Source organism: Passer domesticus, chromosome 3 (assembly GCF_036417665.1).
Source record: "Passer domesticus isolate bPasDom1 chromosome 3, bPasDom1.hap1, whole genome shotgun sequence".
Lineage (NCBI taxonomy): Eukaryota > Metazoa > Chordata > Aves > Passeriformes > Passeridae > Passer > Passer domesticus.
In genome coordinates, this window is record NC_087476.1 from 96068913 (window position 1) to 96087640 (window position 18728).

At 37.5% G+C, this 18728-nt stretch overlaps 1 protein-coding gene across 1 annotated transcript in view; it reads left to right on the forward strand.

Moving 5' to 3' along the window:
- Positions 1-18728, forward strand: part of RBKS (ribokinase) — a 70269-nt gene that overhangs the window by 17663 nt on the left and 33878 nt on the right. The window contains exons 2-5 of the mRNA XM_064414506.1: positions 1948-2080; positions 5705-5768; positions 8502-8564; positions 15681-15845. Of these exons, the coding sequence (XP_064270576.1) occupies positions 1948-2080; positions 5705-5768; positions 8502-8564; positions 15681-15845 (425 nt within the window). The remainder of the gene's footprint in view (positions 1-1947; positions 2081-5704; positions 5769-8501; positions 8565-15680; positions 15846-18728) is intronic.

Sequence of the window (18728 nt, forward strand, 5' to 3'; positions counted from 1 at the left end):
AGAAGCATAGAATCATAGAACATTTAGGGTTGAAAGGAACTTTAAAGATCATCCAGTCACAACCTCTTCTGCCATAAGCAGGCACACTTCCCATTAGACCTAGGCCTTATCCAACTTGGCCTTCAACACTGCCAGGGCTGGAGCATCCACAACCTCCCTGGGCAACTTGTTCCAGTGTCTCACCACTCCCACAGTGAATAATTTATTGTACTATCTAAACTTTTATTCTGAATTGGAAGGCTGGCAATTTTCAGAGTCACAGAATAGTTGTAGTTACAAGGGATCACAGTGGATCATCTGTTCCAAGCCTCCTGGTCAAGCAGTCATCCTAGAGCACGTGGCACTTTGCATCCAAGCAGTTTTCTAATATCTCCAGTAAGGGAGACTTTCTGGGCTCACTCACCCACACAGTAAAGAAGTCCTTCCTGATGTTCAGGTGGGAACCTTCTGGGCATTAGTTTCTACCCATTGCCTTTTGTGTATTGCTCAGCACCACTGAGCAGAGCCTGGCTCCATCCTCCTGGCACTCTCCCTTCAGACATTGACAGACTTTGACGAGGTTCCCTCTCTGGCATCTCTTCTCACGGCTGACCAGGCCCAGCTCCCTCAGCCTTTCCTCATACGTGAGATGCTCCAGTCCCTTGATCATCTTTGTCACCCTCGGCTGGACCCGCTCCAGAGGCTCCGTGTCCCTCTTTCCTGAGGAGCCCAGAATTCAATTTTTGAATTTTGAAGCTGCTGTGAGATGTATTGGTAGAATGATGTTATAAATTGACAAACAGAGCTGAAGTTAATTTCTTCATCATTGGGGGTGGATTCTTTTGCATTCTTTCAGGCTCGCATTCCCCATGCTTCCTTTCTATCCTGGAGACTTCTGGAAACTGTCTGAGGTAACTGTTGTTGACTGAGCAGGTTGTTAGTACATGATGGAATGCCTTCCCTTTCCATGTGCTGTGAACTTGTTTGTAGTGTAAGAGGTTTTAAAATGACATTTTTAGGCCTGGTATCTGGAATGCATGCCTTGAGAAGGCAAAAATTTTGGTTATCTGAGTGTTGAAAATGCATCTTTGGGTTACGTATTTTAATAGAAATTACAAAAGTCAGGTAGTCTTTGTATTCTGAGAAATTCTACCCGACAGTCTCAGTGGTGTCTTTTACTCTTTTCAACTTTTGTTTGAGATAGTAAAGCATCTGGTAGGATTAACAAAACTGCAGTTTTGTTTTGTTTTTTTCCAAAATGGAAATGAAATCAGAATACACTCCTGATGGCTTTCGGCTTGTATTAGTGCATCTGGTTCTGGGCACCCATCCGCAGAAGGATGTAAATGTGATTGGACTGCATTCAAGGAAAAAACAAAATGCTGAGAAGTTGTAAAGCTTGATTTGTAAGAGAAAAACTTAAAAAAGAAAAATGTTAAATATGTACCGGGTGCCTGTATGACAGCAGAGGAGAGGCAGATTTTGGTAACAGTTACAAGTCTTAGGAGTGTGAACACCAACAGAATGAAAAATTTCTTAAGTATAGTTTAAGAAGGTATAATTACATGTAATGGAATTAAATGAACTATATGTAAACTTGAGCCTAATGTTACAGTAAAAAAACCTTAAGAACAGTGAGACCTATAGATTTATGGTTTATCTGTACTGAGTTAGCAGTGGAAAATCCCAGTCAGGGATTAGGTACAACTTCTGTAGAAACGTGAAACATGAACAAAAGAAATGCAGTCCCTCTCTTGAGGGGACAAGAAACTTGACTGTGTGGCATATAAGGAGTAAACTTAAACTAGTAATATGTGGAGTAGAACCCTAAAACGTCTTTTGAGTATTTTTCAGTCTTACTGGCTGACCGTTGAGCCATTTAGGATTATAACTATGTAACTCTTATATTGAAGATGCTTGTTATTTTCAGTCACTAATGTATGTAAATATTGCTTTAAATTGGAACAGCCTTACTACACGATTGCCAAAAGCTGGAGAAACAATCCTTGGACATAAGTTTTTTGTTGGTTTTGGTGGGAAAGGAGCCAACCAGTGTGTCCAGTCTGCTCGACTTGGGGCCAACACCTCACTCATCTGCAAGGTAAGAGCTGACTTGCTCTTCAATTACAGCTGAACTGAATGTTCATGCAAATTCCAGTAAACCTTTTGGTCGCTTACCAAAAAGCTTTTGGTATGTTTTTAGCTTTTAAAATCTCTCCCTAGTTCTCTTTTCTTTTTCTTATTTCAGCTATAAATTTAAGCATGGAGGAGGCTGTTTAAGAGCACTGCCAGAATCAAAGACTAGTTGGCTACAGATCTGACAGAAATTACATGTAGAGAAGGATTGCAAAACTTAGGTTGATATACCATGGAAAAGAGAATTGGGAAGAGTTAGACATGTTCAAAATTTAAGAAATCTTGATTAGGACTTCCTCTTTATGTTCCCCACTGTTACAGTGATCAGCACTTCATTGATGGCATTCAAGTGTTAGAAGCTATGGTCGCTCTGAAATTTACTTTGTAGATGATTAAAAATCAGACACTCACAAGCCAATGACAAATTTGAGAAGGAATGTAAAAATGCTTTGCGGGTTGAATCATTATCTCATTACTTGAGGTTAAGATAAGGTGATCATATCCAAATTCTAGCACCTTTGTGTGCTATGGGATGTTTTTGCCTACTTTTCTGAAACATCTGATGTACTGCAGCTCTAAAGACTTGCTCACAGACCATTGGGCTGATTCAACTTGGCAGATGCTATATTCTTGCAATGCTTTTCTTTGATTTTTGTCATTAAACATTATGACTTTTGAGTGATCATTACTACAGTTTAGATCAAATTTTTTCTCTCTCTAGTCTTTATTGTCTATCCTGTGCTAACTGTAGATGAAACTTCGAATTGACTGGACATACTTTGTTTTTTTTGCCATAGCTGGGGAGGATGCTAAATTTGTTGGATCATTGTCTGTCAAAGATTTTTTGAGAAGTACTGCAAACATCTCAAGGAAGCCTTCCTCACTGTTCTTACAATTCAATATTTAGACCAATCAATTTTGGCTATAAATTTAAATTACACCTGAAAGCATTTCTGTGAGTTATTATCACTAGCTGTTCTGCAGTGTGGCGTTGCGTTTTTTTGGCAATGTTTGCGCTTCTGTCATATTGTGTATATTTGATCATCTTTGCATTCAAGAACGATCAGATTCAAGTACAACATGAACTGGCAGTGAATTCCCTTCTAACATTTCTTGCTAAATGTTAAAGGGTTTTTTTCCATTGCAAATGTGAATTTTACTTTATTTTTTTAATGGTCTAGCCCTTTGCTCAGTGCAATGGAAACATACACAATCATAATAAAATTTAGTAGTTACTATATTTTCTAAGTACTTTTCAAAAACATATTTCTGTTATTTCATTAAAACCCAGTCTTCTTTCTTTCTGTCTTTCCACATCTTAATGCTTGTACAAATGGCTTTTGTTGTTAAGAATTCAAGAAAGAAGAAATGCTGTTTCAGCTCTTAACAGTGTTCTGTGGTCTGCAGACTGAGACATCTATTTTTCGGTTTATCCAGCAGTCCATCTAGGAGAGTCTGTGCAAAAGCAGAAAATATTTTAAACCATGTTATATAATTTGACACGGCCAGTAAATATGCCTTTAATCTAAACTGAGTCTAATGCCCAATAGTCTTGTCTTCCTTGGGGGTAAAGCCTGAATGGAAAAATAAAGTTCTTCAAATGCACTAGGATTAACTGGGTTGGATACTGATGAAGTAACATGGAAAAAAGTCTCCAGAGGAAAGTGAACTCCATGGACACCCCTTGGAGGGCTTCCCTCTAGCACTGAGATGTCTTACTGCGAGCAAAAGTACCATGGCTGATCTCAGCTGCTTTGACAGTGGAAAAGTAAGGGATGCCTGTCTGTCAGTCATGCAGGATTCAGAGCTGAAGGAAGTTTGATCTGAGCTTTTGGAAAGGGGTTATAAAATATTTTGTTGCTGAATTAACTGAGCAGATTGTGAGATTTGTTGTAGAAGAATCATAGTAGCAAGGGAGGGAGAAGGTGATGCTATCAGACTGAATGTGTTTCAGAACACAGTTTTTAGGGTGTAGAGGTGAGCACACCTCAGGTTTAAATTGCAGATGGCTGCAGTCATCCAGCCTAAAGCAGTCAGAAGAGGCAGCTTCTGACAACCCGCCCTGTCTGGCAAAGTGGGAGTAGTCAGAAGTACAAATATACTCTAATATGAAAACAATGACTAACACAGTGACCCAAGAAAATGTTGGGTTGTTTGGAGGTTTTTTTCCATGTACTAGACCAATGTTCCATCTGGTTAGACTACTCTGACCTTAATTGCTGTCCTCCTTTGCTGAAAGACTGGGACTGTCCTTAATAATGCTTCAGAAACACCCCTTATAGATGTTGTAGGAAATGGAAGTTTCAAATCGTGGTTATGCAATTAAATACATGAGGAGAAGGATCATCTATCTGTGACACTTTAAATTTTAGAATTCTGAATCAAAGTGTTTGATTCTTGTGATCACTAGTTGGTATTCAGGCCTTCTCAGCTTTCTGAAGGACTGAACTCACAAATAGACAATTTTCTAACAACAGCCAGTAGAGGCAATTGCTTTGTGCCTCTGGTAACTGAAGTACACTACTAACTAACTGAAGTTAGCTACATAGTGCTGTTTTATGAGAAGATGGATGACTGGTTAGGACTTCTCTAGACCCACAACCAGGATCTCAACTTGGCTTCTAATCTGAAAGATACTTCTTTTTTCCTCTTGCAAAAATACTTTCTGTAGCATTGGTTAGTCTTTGACGCTGCTCGAATACACAACTGACTCTTGGAATTGGGAACACATTCTATGCATGCTGAAGACAGGCTAAGAGTGGTGACTCAAAAGCTTTGTTGGCTCTATAAATATATTTTAAATGCTTGCATGATATTAAGCAAATTAAACTATTTTTTCTCCCATGTACCTCATCTCCTTTGTTCAGCTTGTGTAATGTAACAAAAAGAAATTTATATTAGTTTGAATAAACAGCAAGCAGAATTGTTTTCAGCTAAAAAGATTAATGGAACTGAAATTACAAGCTTTTAAAGTTGCTATTAAAAAACAATAGACCATAGCTTGACTCCCTAACTCAACCTGATCTGCTATTGCTGGATAATGCAAACAAAAAAAAAAATTTTAATTTCTAAACAGTACACTTAGTACTGAGAATTGCAGAAATTAGTAATGCTGTGTTCATCATTGCTTTCTGTCCCATAAACACAGTTTCATATTTTTCCACCAAGGAAACTTGAGGTAAAAAATTAAAAATACAAGCTGCAATTAAGGAGGACACCAGAATTAATGTCAATGCTTTCAATTCAAAGCTGAAAAATTCAGTACATGTTCAGTTTTAAAAATCCCCAGAAGTTTCAGTGTCAAAGAAGCATGGGGATTGTACAAGGATGAAACTTGAATATTACAACATGGGTTTTTGTAATAGAGCAGGAGAAAAGTGCAGAAAATGTTCTTGATGTTTGCTAATACTATTAATACATTTTTACCATTATTTCTCAATTCATCATTTGTTGATTAATCAGTCAAAGGGCTTCTAAAGACTAAAAGTGTTGTATTTAAATTACAGTAGAGCATTTGGTTGTCTAAAGATGGTCTATTTATCCTCTCACCTTTCTGTAAAGAAAACCCATTATTTTATCTTTTGTATAGGTTGGGAGTGATTCCTTTGGCAATGATTATGTTGATAATTTGAAGAAGAATGGTATTTCTACAGGTAAAATTCTACTTTAAATATTTCATATTATTTTTTAACTTCAGAAACAGGTGGTGGAAGGTTTATTATTGTTTTGCCTTATTAGATATGTTTTACCATTCAGAACTATGAATAACTGTTTTGATACAGCTGGCAGGAATGAATGAATATAAGAGAGACTATGGGGACTCCTGAAATCAGCTGTACCACTAAAAATAAAATGTACTGTTATTGCCTCTAAATCTCAGATGATTACATCATTGCAAGTCACCTGAAGATAACTTGCTGTTATGCAATTGTTTAGTCTGGCACTAATTATAATAATGCCTAGTGAGAAATTTAAAAATTCATTCTGATTACTCATTCTCAACTTCATGTTGTCAGAGGAGGGACGGAGTGGGAATTCAGTGGTAAATGCAGTACATTTCACCTTTGCTTTGTGAACCAACACATGCAGTCATTTTAGAGACTGCAGCTGATGTTAGCACACATACACACAAAAATCAATATTAAAAAGCTTTCAGAAAAAGTGAAAATTAGGCATCCAGAATATTCTATTATCTTTTACCTTTGTAAAACCAACTCCCTGTCTACTGTGCGCTGCTTAACTATATTATCACTTTTTTGTCTACACCACCCTTTTCTCCTTTGGGCTGGACAAGGATGGACAGATGTAATCACTAAGTAGCAATTCAATATTCCGTTTATCTCTTCTGTTTAATGTGCAGCCACAAGCTTAATCTACTGCATTATTCAAGTCCTGCTTTAAAGGCAAAACTATCAGTATTTTGTGGGCTTTAGAATTATGCTTATCAGTGTAGCATCTAAATATTTCACAAATGTATATATAGGTTTATTCATTGTGTATCTTTAAAATTAGGCAAGAAACCAAGCAAGGATGCCATGAAAACAGTGTGTTAGTGTACTGTTCTGAATGTCTCCAAAGCATGCCTACCTCATGTCTTTGATCATATAAATGAAGCAATTATAATGCATAACACTTAATGAAAATGCATATGCCACGAAGAACCTTAATGTTTTCTGATTTAAATTATTGCTCTTTCAATATTAACATAAATTTTAAAATAATCTTTATAGCAACAAAAGAAAAGTGTAGGGAAAATATTCAGAAATTCCATCATATTGCAGTTCATTGATACCTAGGTAGATCAGTTGAACAGCTGGAATGTTTAGATCCAAGGTCCCAATTTCTGCTGATTGAGTTAAAAATATCTCAGAATTGTATTGGATTGTCACCTCTTCCATTGATCAGCCCTGGAGAAAAGTAAGATATACTGCTGGTGAGGTTGATCCAGGATCCTAACTTGTATTCCAAGATCTGGAGGCAAGGCTGATTCAGTGTGCTCAGAGCTTTTTTCTTAAGATAGTCTTATTTCAGTCATGGGTTTTTTGTCCTGGCTTAATAATTTTCTAGCATATCTCTGTTGTTGTGCAGAAGGATACTGGGTTCTGCCAGTTCTTCCAGCTCTCATAACTTGGGTCCTTGTTTTATGTCTTCATGTTGTTCTTATGTTTCCTAGCATATCAGCATACCCCTTTTCTTTCCAATTCCAATCTCTTTTGTAATTTTCCCCTTTCCCTGTCTTCTTGTCTTCCACAACAAACCAGCTGCCAGTGCTGCTCACACCATTTAGGTCTTTATTGATCTGTTGTTCCTTTTCCCTCATTTGAACTGGGCAACTCGCTGCTCATGCTGCAAGATTATTGAGAGTACAGAAGACACACATTCTCTGCTTTCAGTTCCAGTATGTAGACAGAATTGATGGTGAAAATAAGCTGTAATTGCAAGGGAAGTCCTGCTCTGACCCTGGTACTGAGCTAGACAAGGGTACCTCCAGGGCAAGTACCTGCAAGACTTCAGCAAAACCACATGAGCATGATGTAAGGTGTTTTTTCTGCCTTCAAATTGGAGCAGATTGTTAAACTGGCCACAAAGGCACATATTGAGAAAGAAGCCTACTTTTTGCCCAGCATTAAATTCACATTCTACAAAGTTAGAAAACCAGAGCTCCTTAAACAAAAGGTCACCAGAATTTGTCTCAAATGGAATAGTAGATTTTTCTCAAATACAGTTTTTGGAGAAGAAAAAAGAAACCCTCAACTTTTTGGGCAGTTTTCTGCTATGGTGTTTTCTACTACTAATTTCCTATCATTGGTTGGTATTTGACAAATTTGGTGTCAGCTGAAAACAGGTTCTTATAGTAGGAAACATGGAGCAATCTTTCTAACAGACAGTGCTGCCAGAATCACAGAATCATGTTAATTTCTCTGAATAGCAATCCAAAAAGGATGCATATAACCCCACCACTACCTTCATAGTATTAGTTAATATTGCTGCTGAAATGCAAATCTACACAGAATGAGATGCTGGGTTGTTTTAGTATTTTTGTTTTTCTTTAGCCTTGAATCTATTGTTTCATTGGATAAAAGAAATATTTCCAAGTAGGAGTAGAGTGCTTGAGAAGGCTGTATAAATAACATGCTTTCTCTAATGCAGAGATGTAGCCAAATTAAAGAATGTTGGACTCGTATTTCATTTTGTGGGTGTAAATTAACACTTTTTGTTGTTGTTAGCTTCTCTGGCATTGTTGCACATGAAAGAGTAATTAGCATTTTTAAATTGCTGGAGGTTATGGGTTCATTTTAGATTTAATTCAATTAAACTGCATCACATGCTATTGGTTGAAAGTAATGTATTGAACTAGTGCATGCTCTAACTTTTCCCTTTCTTAGCATTTGTAGGTCAAACTACAGATGCTGCTACTGGAACTGCTTCAATAATTGTCAACAGTGAAGGTACATATTTCTGCTCTAAATTGTCCTCTTTGTTCAGCCTTTTCAGCCATAAAAGAAACCTTTGACTTGTCACTGTTAATTGTGGAAATTTTTTTCTACATTTTTCTTTTTTTTTCCAAGATTTTATTTACATTTTATTTCATTTCTGTTTATTGCAGGCAATGTGGAATTAGGTGCCTAAAAGCAGCAGAATCAGATGCTTAAATTAGCAGTATGATAGCCATATTTCAATCAGCCAGCTAAGCTATCTAATTTTACTTTCCTGAACATGCAGTGTATTAGAAGGTTAAAGCTCTCCTTTTCCACTACAAATTACCCAGCACTTCATTTAGGTTGAAAAAGACCTTTTAAGATTATAGGAGTCCAACCATTAACCCAGCAGTGCCATGTCTACCACTAAACCACCTACCTAATTGCCACATCTTCATGTCTTTTCAATTCCTCTAGGGTTGGTAGCTCAGCCACATCCCTCATTGCAGTGCTTGGAAACCCTTGTAGTGAAGAAATTTTTCCTAATATTCAATCTAAGTCTTCCCTGCTATAACTTGAGGCCATTTCCTCTGGTCCTGTGAGAGAGAGGTTTGCCTCCTCAGGACACCAAGTGAATCATTATGCTCTCAATCAGGAAAAGGATTTGTCCTCAGTATAAGTAAAAATATTTCTGTTGATCTTGTCATTTTACCACAAATCTTGATTTCAAGTTGCATCTGCAGTGATGAGTACACAATAAAATGGCATTTTTTCCATGTTAGTTTTCCTTAGCCTATGCCTTCAGTCTTATTTTGCAGGGGAAGAAATAAGGATTTGGCTTGTTTTCATATTCTTTGTCAAGGTTGCTAAACTATCTTCAGAAAACTTTATGTTTTCCTTAATCATAATTTAGTTAGCCAGCTGATCAACCTAGTTTTATGTTGTTGTGAATACACAGTATATTAGAAGGTTAAAGTTCTCCTTTCCTACTATGACTTACCCATGACTTTTACTATAGAATCATTTAGGCTGAAAAAGACCTTTAAGATCACAAAGTCCAACCCAGCACTGCCAAGTCCCCCACTGAACCATCTACCTAAGTGCCACATCTATCTGTCTTTTCAAGATATTTTCTCAAGCTATTGAGAGCCCTTAAAAGAAGTGTGTCTGGATCAAAATATAGAGCTCAGGACTGATAATGTTTATGCAAACATAACAAATTAAGTGTGATTGGATTAGTTCACTTCTGGAGTTGCTAAGAGGCTTCATTTGAACAGTTACCACAGCTTAGCTGACACATCAACTTACCAAGCTTCTATATAACCTGATGGCTGTACATTGGGCTACAGCTCAAAATGGGAAAGGAAACATAACTATTTACTCACGCAGCAAAACTGGGAAGGAACTGTGACTAAAGGCAAGCCTACACAGGAATATTCAGGAAAATTAGGCAAATTAGTTGGAGATGTGAGTTTAATTTTCCCTAAGTAAGATTAATCCAGGCCTTGCATGACAGCTCTAACTCAGAAATAAGGTTACGCGAATACATTGGATAACCTGGATACCTGCCTGTTAACCTCCACCTCCTTTTCTGGGTTTGGATCAGCAGGTAGATTACACAGCAACTCTTGACACTTCTTATGCTGCCTACAGTCACTATGGCCATTGTAAACAGGAGGGACTACTGGGAATCCAGTAGTTCTCCCAGGCCTCACTGTTTTGTACTTGTCTTACACTAAACTTGCTGTCCAGACTAGTAAAATAATAACCAATCTTATAATTTCCCAATTCGTATGCATGGCCAGCTAAGATAAAAACAGTCTAAATTTGAATGAACAGAGGATGACCTGTTAAAATTTTACCACCAAGAATTTTTCTGAAGGATAAGGAACAAAACAATCTTGTGGATGTAAAACCTTTATTAGCACCAGGAAAGGGAAATGGATGTTTAGGGCCATGAGGTTCACAGTGGGCTATCTTACATGTTAGTGTTAGTGTCGGTGTGAGGGGTATATGACATTCTTGTGATTCACATAGTGACATGAATAATGCATAAAGTCATGTAGTTTGTGCCTCTGAGTAACTGAAAAATTGTATGCTAAGTTATCACTGGCCTCAAATTTAATTTAAAATCTAGTAGAAGAGCAAACCTGGTCAGAACTATGCTCTAAAGCAAACAGATGCACAGAATTGGTAATGGTTCTCGTTGTTACTTCTCTCAAAAACCATCTGGCGCCTGAATTGAGTAAATTGCAGTAAAATAGCAGTACTTATGTGCTTTGCTGTTGCAAGAGACATTTTCTTTTTTTTTTTTTTTTCTGTAGAAACCTGGCTGATTTGACCTAAACAGGCTTTACAGCAGTTTTCAAAGGGCTTGTCTACACATGCATGTTTTACTGCAGTGGCTGTGCTGGCATAGTTGAAACACCACAGCACTCAATGGACTGATGTAAAGTAGTTTCTGCTAGATCAAATTATACCTGAAGGGAAGCATGTGAAGTTGGGGTTGGTGATGGTGTTTTGTGTTAAGATGAGGAAAAAATAAAAGCCATAGCTATCATCTCTTTAAATTGACAAGTCCTCATTGCTGTATTTTTAGACACCTAACCTACCGTTCTTACCAATTCTTTACACAAACTGATACTTGGGATAAATACCGACTCAAACCAGCTGAGAAAAATCACAGGGAGTAGTAGGAGATATAAAAGTAGAGGGTGTATGATGCTTGATGTATGAGTGAAGGCAGAGCAAAAGAAAGCTGTAGAGATCAAAGTCAGATGAGGCTCTGAATTAAATTTTTCCTGATGTTACCTCTGTCTGTCCAACTGGCACTGAAGAATTTCTTGGAAGTTTTTGACTAGTTACTGAATTGCACAAGTATAACTCACCCACTATTGTAATTGGCAAAATGCTAAAAGTTGGACAATGTCAGGCACATTTGATTCTCTCAAAGTTGATTACATTCTGGGACAATACAGTATAGTTTCAATAAAAGATAGAGAGGTTCAATCTCTGTTTTAATGCAGTATGGTAGGGGGATGTTTAACAAGTTTATAGAGCTGCACTGAAAAATGTGCAGCCCAGAGATGCTGCAAAGACCTCTGGGCTGGTCTCAGAAAGCTGTGCAGAAATATTTTTGGGATCTTGTGTTCCTTTTAGTTGTTCTCTTTTATGCTGCTGCCTTTTCAGAAAGTTTTGATTTGACTAAACACAAGTATACCAGGATCCTGTATATCCAAATCTGTACTTTCTCTCTTAAGGATAAAAGCTGGTACATCCAGCTGCTTTTCTTAACACATTTTCTTCGAGGTGCCTCACAAACCCAAGGTTTTGTTTTCCCTTTCAGTCTGCCTTCTTGCCACTAGCTCTGTCACTTAGCACACCTTCTGCTAGCAATGTAATATTGGATGGTAAGAGCTCCATAAAGTGATGATGTGTTGTACTTTTAAACACACATGTAGTGAGGGAAAAACCCTCTTTGTGGATAATTTTTTACACTATTACCTCTGAAGATGATTGCAGCTTTGGCCATATCTGGTACTGATTACTAATGGTGCCATTTTCTTGGCCTAACTGGACTAGAGGTTTGAACAAGTCCGACAATATTCATATTCATATTCCTAGCAAAAATTCAGTGGAGGCACAACAGAGTTTGGCAAGTCATGATTAAAATTCTCTTGATTATTGCAAGTTAGGACTTGGAGCTCACCTACACAGAACCCTGCATGATAACCCTCACTTGAGACAGGCACTGTGCTGACTTTATGATAAAGTGATTAATCATTCAGGAACAGTGAATAGACATTATTTTGTAAGTTGAGTGTATTTTCAGTACCAAAGCACTACTAGTAGAAAAACATTAAAAATATTTATTTAGGTAAGGCTAAGTAAATAAGGCAAACTTAGAATACATATGCCAATTCATTTGTATTATACTTTCCATAGAGGAAGATCTTTGGTTTGAACCTTCAGGTTTATGAAGAAATGTCACCTGAATTTTAAAGACTTTCTACATATTGACTTTCTTCATTAACTTGAATGTTTTATATGCAAGATTCTTCAATATTTCTATCAAGTAGTTGCCTAGAAATTATGGTACCATAACACACCCTTAACTCATCCTTGTATTCATGAATTATGTGATTTCACAGCATATGTTTTTCTTATAACATTCTTTTCTGATCACAAATAGAATTTTCTTCTGTGTGAATTACTAAGCAGAAGCTCTGCATCTATTGTTACAATTACAGTATTTCATCTGTTTGATATTTTTATTCATTCTAAGCACTACTGATGGTTTTTAGGCTTGTCATCCAGTTTTAAAGATATTTATTGCACTGTGGTGTTTACTGGTTTGACATTTGATTTTTCCACTGGCTCTTCTCATCTGGTGTCATCTATAAGATGACCCATGTAAAAAAAGGTCTGGCTTGAGTTATCCATGTTTCTAAGAACTGGCAGTAGCAATTTTAGAAGCCCAACTTAGGACAGTTTTTATGTATGCAGCATTTATCCTGACTGGACCCAGTCCCCATCTGGTGTAAGCCTGTGCAAGCTTATCGGTTTCATTTAGCTGTTACAGCTTATAGCAAGTGTGAAAGTGGCCCTTAATATTCTAGCTGATGTCTGCAAAACTCAAAGTTTTATAGATGTTCCCATCAAAACTGATATTTTTAGTCTAAAAAAAGAGATTTTAGAATTAAAAGTAATGCAGTAGATACATTATTCTCATTCTTGGTGTGGGTAATGTTTAATCTCACTGGAGTAGTTTTAGAAATTAGGTCTACAGTTTAAGGCTTCCCAGGGTTAACAGAGGTACATAGACTTTTCCGGACAATAGTTTATCTCCTCCTCAAACAGATGTCTAAGATATGTAAGACTAAAAAAACCTCTGAAAATATGTCTATTCTCCTTGTTGAAGGAACATAGAAAAACAATTTTTAGAAATTAGTTTTCTTAGAGCTTTCTAGTGTGTAGGATTTTTTTAACTTAAAAAATTATTTCATGTTGGACAAGATGAATCTCACCCCTCTTTGCCATCTGTCTTTAACTCTGTTGTCCCTGATGCTGAATTCCCATCTGATTTCCCTGGCAAGAAATAATTCCTTTCAACAAAATGGTTGCTGTTAATACAAAATTTTGAATTCATTGTGAGTGCACAGGTTCAGATTCTGTCTTCATGCACCCCAGTGCAAGTTTGTGGTCAATGCTATCATTCACTAAGTGTGGTATATATAGCTAAGAACAGAATGGGGGTTGCGGGGGGTTGTCCCCTCCAGCTTGGATTCAGTCTGTCTGGACTGTTGCACCACTGTAGGTACTGCATTTCCCTGGCAGGTTTGAAAGGAGACTCTAAGTTTCTGACCTTTTGTAGTTATGAAGAAAATCTTCAGACTGTGATCCAGTGTAGCACAGTCTACCTTGAATTTGTACACATGTGTTTAAGGAAACAGCCCCCCTTACTGCCTTGGGCCATTAGCTCTGAAGTCTGATAATAATATACATGTCAGTACAGCTAAATAGTTCAGTAAGATAATGCAGCAAGACATGTGAATAGAGTCTGAGACTCTAGGAAGCACAGAGGCCAGGCAGAAATGAAAGAGATTCTTGTTCCACTGATTCCTTGTCTTTTACTGCTTGCGTTGCTGCACCCTAAAGCTATCAAAATATATGCTTGGCAAAATAGGCACAATTTGCCTTTGAATATTTCCCCAACAGGATTCAGATATCTTTGGTAACATTTACGTGTTGCAGAAGGTTTTTTGTTTTCTTTTCTTTTGTATTTTATCCAAGATGCCCATCATTGTCTGTTGAAAAGCAGGGCGTTGGCTTTTAAGTGCTGAGGTTTTGCTTTTCATATGCAGCTGTTCTGTACCAAACCATTGACAGCAGAATTGCTTTGGAAAGCTTGGGTCCCTCCCTCTGAGATCACTATATTATTCTTTCCATTGTCCTGCTTTCTTTTTGGAATGTATTTAGGGAGAGAAGCTTTGCACATTCTTAGTCAAAGGACTTTGAAGTCACATTCAACAAAAATAATGTATTTAAAAACATAAATATTTATTTGCAGAGTAATTCAGTTCATTACAGAATTGGTAGCCTTTAATGATTGGCAGTCCTTAAAGGAATCTTTAGCGGGGGCGGGCTGAGCCTGTAAATCAAGGAACAACTGACTTATTGAAGTTAATACCTGAGTGATTAATAATAAATTTTAATTTGAAGGCACCCATGCCTGAAGGTCTCTAAGTGTTGTAATAGAGATTAAAAAAAGAAAGAAATTGCAATAAAAGAAGGTGATTTGTGTGTCTGAAGAAAAACAAAAGAATATTTGGAACCTACGTAAATGAACCTCACCTAACTGTAAAACAAACTACAAGAATAAAAAGAATCTTAGATGTGCTTTGAGACACTGCCATGCTTCCACACACAGAGCTTTGTTTAGACCATTTTTCTGGCCACCTCTAAGAGCAGAGGAAGCTGTTGCCCACCTTCTTTACTCACTTATAATAAAACTTTCCTAAGACACAGGCATCACCTTTCTGGACTTAGGTGACAAGCTGGTTCTGGTGTTCATGATGATTAGAAGCCCTAACTTGAAATGTCTCAGGTAAATGGTGCAAGCCTGCTTCTCTGAAATCTAAAGAACATGCATAATTTTCTTAGCTGTGTGAAATACTTTTTGTTCCCAGCTGATGAGAAAATTAAAATTTTTATGCCATTTTTGGCATATAAATTCAGTAATCACATTGATGCTTTTCTCTTCCAAATGCTACTGGAATATTTTAGGAAGATGCAAATATCACCCTCAGCGTGTATCCACCATCTCCACTGTGACTAGTGCAGTGCTTCTTTAGAGTTCACAGAAGACACCAAAATAAGACTGGGGAATGCCCATATATGATTTTTCCCAAAGGAATTTATATTGTGTTTATTGTGCAGTGCTAATTCATTAGTACATCAATCTTTTTGATTATCCTCTGAAATATTTGTGTATTTGAAAATGTGAGCAATGCATACCTTTTTAATGGGGTTTTTTTGGGAAGTAAATTGAAATACTCACCTGAAATATATTATAAAAAGTGCAAGGAGTTGTTTTACATACTTTATTGTCAAAGTTAAAGTAAAAACACAATATCTTCTCTTTAGGACAGAATGTTATTGTCATAGTCCCAGGAGCCAACCTGCTTTTAAATTTTGAAGACCTGAAGAGGGCTTCTGATGTCATCTGTAAAGCCAAAGTTGTTGTTTGCCAGCTAGAAATAACCCCTGCTGTTTCTCTTGAAGCTCTGAAAATGGCACGTGCCAGTGGAGGTAATTGAACATAAGCCATTCTCTCTCTTTCATTTCTGCTACATGAAAAATACTCTTTATCGTACTTTCTAAATAAAGATCCTGCAGTCTATTCTGGTTTCTGTCATATTAGTTTTATTTAGAATTGAAACAATAGCCAACAAATTCATGCTATGCTAATGAGAACTGAATTACCTTAAAAAATTTTGCAGTGTTAACCTCAGATAGCAAATCAACTCCTACCCTTATAATCTCCCTGTGTATGTCTGGTGCTGCCTTTCCTCCTGTTTTCATGCTGTGACTAAATACAGTATAATGTTGGTAGGTCAGGAGCTATGGGCCTGACTCTGCTATGATTCCAGAGCAGAACAGGAATAATGAATGCAAGTCAGTAAAGTTCCCCACACAGGAAAGTGAATGAAATTACTTCAAAACCAGACTTATGCCCTTGTTCTCCCAGTGTAGCAGTAGGCATGGCTGTGTTTTTTTGTATAGTAGCTGACATCCTTAAAATAAATTTAAAAAAAGCTTTTGTTTTCTAACCAAAGCTCTTGTGTGACTGGGCATGTTGCCATTGCATAGACACAGTCATGGTCTGTGAAATTATTAGAAAATTGTTAGTGTACTATACTTTTAAATGTAGGGCATTGTTCCTTCAGTGTAGCATATATGTAGATGAAAGCTGATATTTTGCTTGAACAGGATGGGGTTTCATTTCCAACATAACATTTTTGTTGTTTAAGTGCCTGTAATGCTTTCAGTTACTCAAGCACAATTACCACAGTATTTGAACACTAAGTAAATAATTATGCAAGAGAGGCATCTATATGAGATTTTAAAAATGCTTTTCCCTTCTATCCAGAAGATCAGACTGGGAGGAGACAGCTCATAGCATAGTCACTCATGCAGCAGATCAGAGATGCAAGTGGGATCAGAACTTACTATTTTCTTGAAGCTGGGCCCAGGCTAGCTCCAGTAGACCACAGCATGCTGGAATTGTAGGCTCTCCAGTTCACCTCCTGCACCATGAACTGTGGTGCACCTGTTGCACTATATTTTGTCATTAAATTTTATGAAAATAGATAACAGCACTTTTAATCTACTGGTTAATGGACTCTAGTTGAATCATTAATCAATATCCATTACTTATTTTGTCCATTCCTGTGAACTCTATGAGCAGTTTTGGCAAGATGCTTCACACTTTTGTCACCCTCCTATGGCAGGATGCCAGCCTTGGCATCTTGGTGACAGAAGAAAAGACAAGATTTTTTAAAAGCAATTGAGAAAAATTCAAACCTGATACACAGAACAGACATGCAATCACTTAGCAACTGTAGATAGCACAATATATCAAGAAAAGATAGTAGTTAACTGTGGGCCAGCTGTAGTTCTGTGCTGTGAGTGTGTTATCATTGTGCAGCTCTTCTGTCAGGGAAGTTTGGTTGCTTCTGCTTTAAAACAATAGGCTACACATGTTCAAATGTCATGTGCCATCAAATCTAAGTAAACAGCTGAGTTTGTAGCACTGTAAAAACCTATCTGTAGCCAATAGCAAATTGTTAATGCAATTTCTCTTCTTTTAACTTGCAATACCCTCATGTATTATGTAGCACTTCATGTTAGAATGTTCACTTGACTATTTTTGTGTAAAACAGATGCATACCCAGATGCCTCAAACCTCTGTTTCAATGAGGGTTTTTTGCTTGTTTTTCTTCATTCTTACTGAAAGAAATAAACAAAAGAGAGAAAGAATATAGAGACAGGCAAGAACTCTTTGCTTCTCTTCAGTGAAGGTCATCTGGATCTGTAAGCTGGAGAGGGACATCTCATTATGTCATGTACATGTCATGACATCCTCTCATTGTGGCACTGATTGTTCATTATTCTTGTGACAATAAGGAAGGAGGGAGGGAGGGAGGGAGGGAGGGAGGGAGGGAGGGAAGGAAGGAAGGAAGGAAGGAAGGAAGGAAGGAAGGAAGGAAGGAAGGAAGGAAGGAAGGAAGGAAGGAAGGAAGGAAGGAAGGAAGGAAGGAAGGAAGGAAGGAAGGAAGGAAGGAAGGAAGGAAGGAAGGAAGGAAGGAAGGAAGGAAGGAAGGAAGGAAGGAAGGAAGGAAGGAAGGAAGGAAGGAAGGAAGGAAGGAAGGAAGGAAGGAAGGAAGGAAGGAAGGAAGGAAGGAAGGAAGGAAGGAAGGAAGGGTTGTGAATATGAAGTGGATATAAATTGTAGAGGAAATCTGACTGGACAAGTAAAGGTTTTTAGTGGTCAATGGTGAGAATCTGCTGCTGCCTCCAAAAGTCTGGTTTTGGACTGCTCTAATGACAGACTCCATAAAATATAATAATAATAATATGATAATGCCCAGCATATTAATACTGTTGTGAAAAATGGTGTGGAAGCACCCTCAGTTAAAGGTTCCATGTCACTTGCAAGAAACAGATCTATTTTTCGGATGCTTCAAGCTTTTAATCTTGGGCTACAATTTTTCATAACAGCTGTTTGTCTGTGGTTAAACTCTTCATGATTTCTGCCAAAGCACTGTGGTTACAGAAACCAGGCAATGGAAAATGCCTCCCACCCTACCCTAGCTTTTGAATTATGAATACCAGCTACCTTAAAATTTACTTTAGACTTGATAGCAAGGGAGCTTTCTTTTAAAGATAAGCCTTCACAACGGTACGGAAACCTGCCTGATTTTAACTGTATTATCGACCTCTGGAAAATAAGTACCTTTCACACAGACATCAGAAAATTGTTAAGAGCTTCACAGCTAGCTTCCCCTGAGCATCTGTCCATACAGGCACTTGTCCATTTGGACAGCATGACTTCCAATGTAATTCCTGAATCTGGTTTTAGGCAACTTCTTTTATTTTGTTAAGGATCTGTTGTAGGCCCAGGAAGCACAG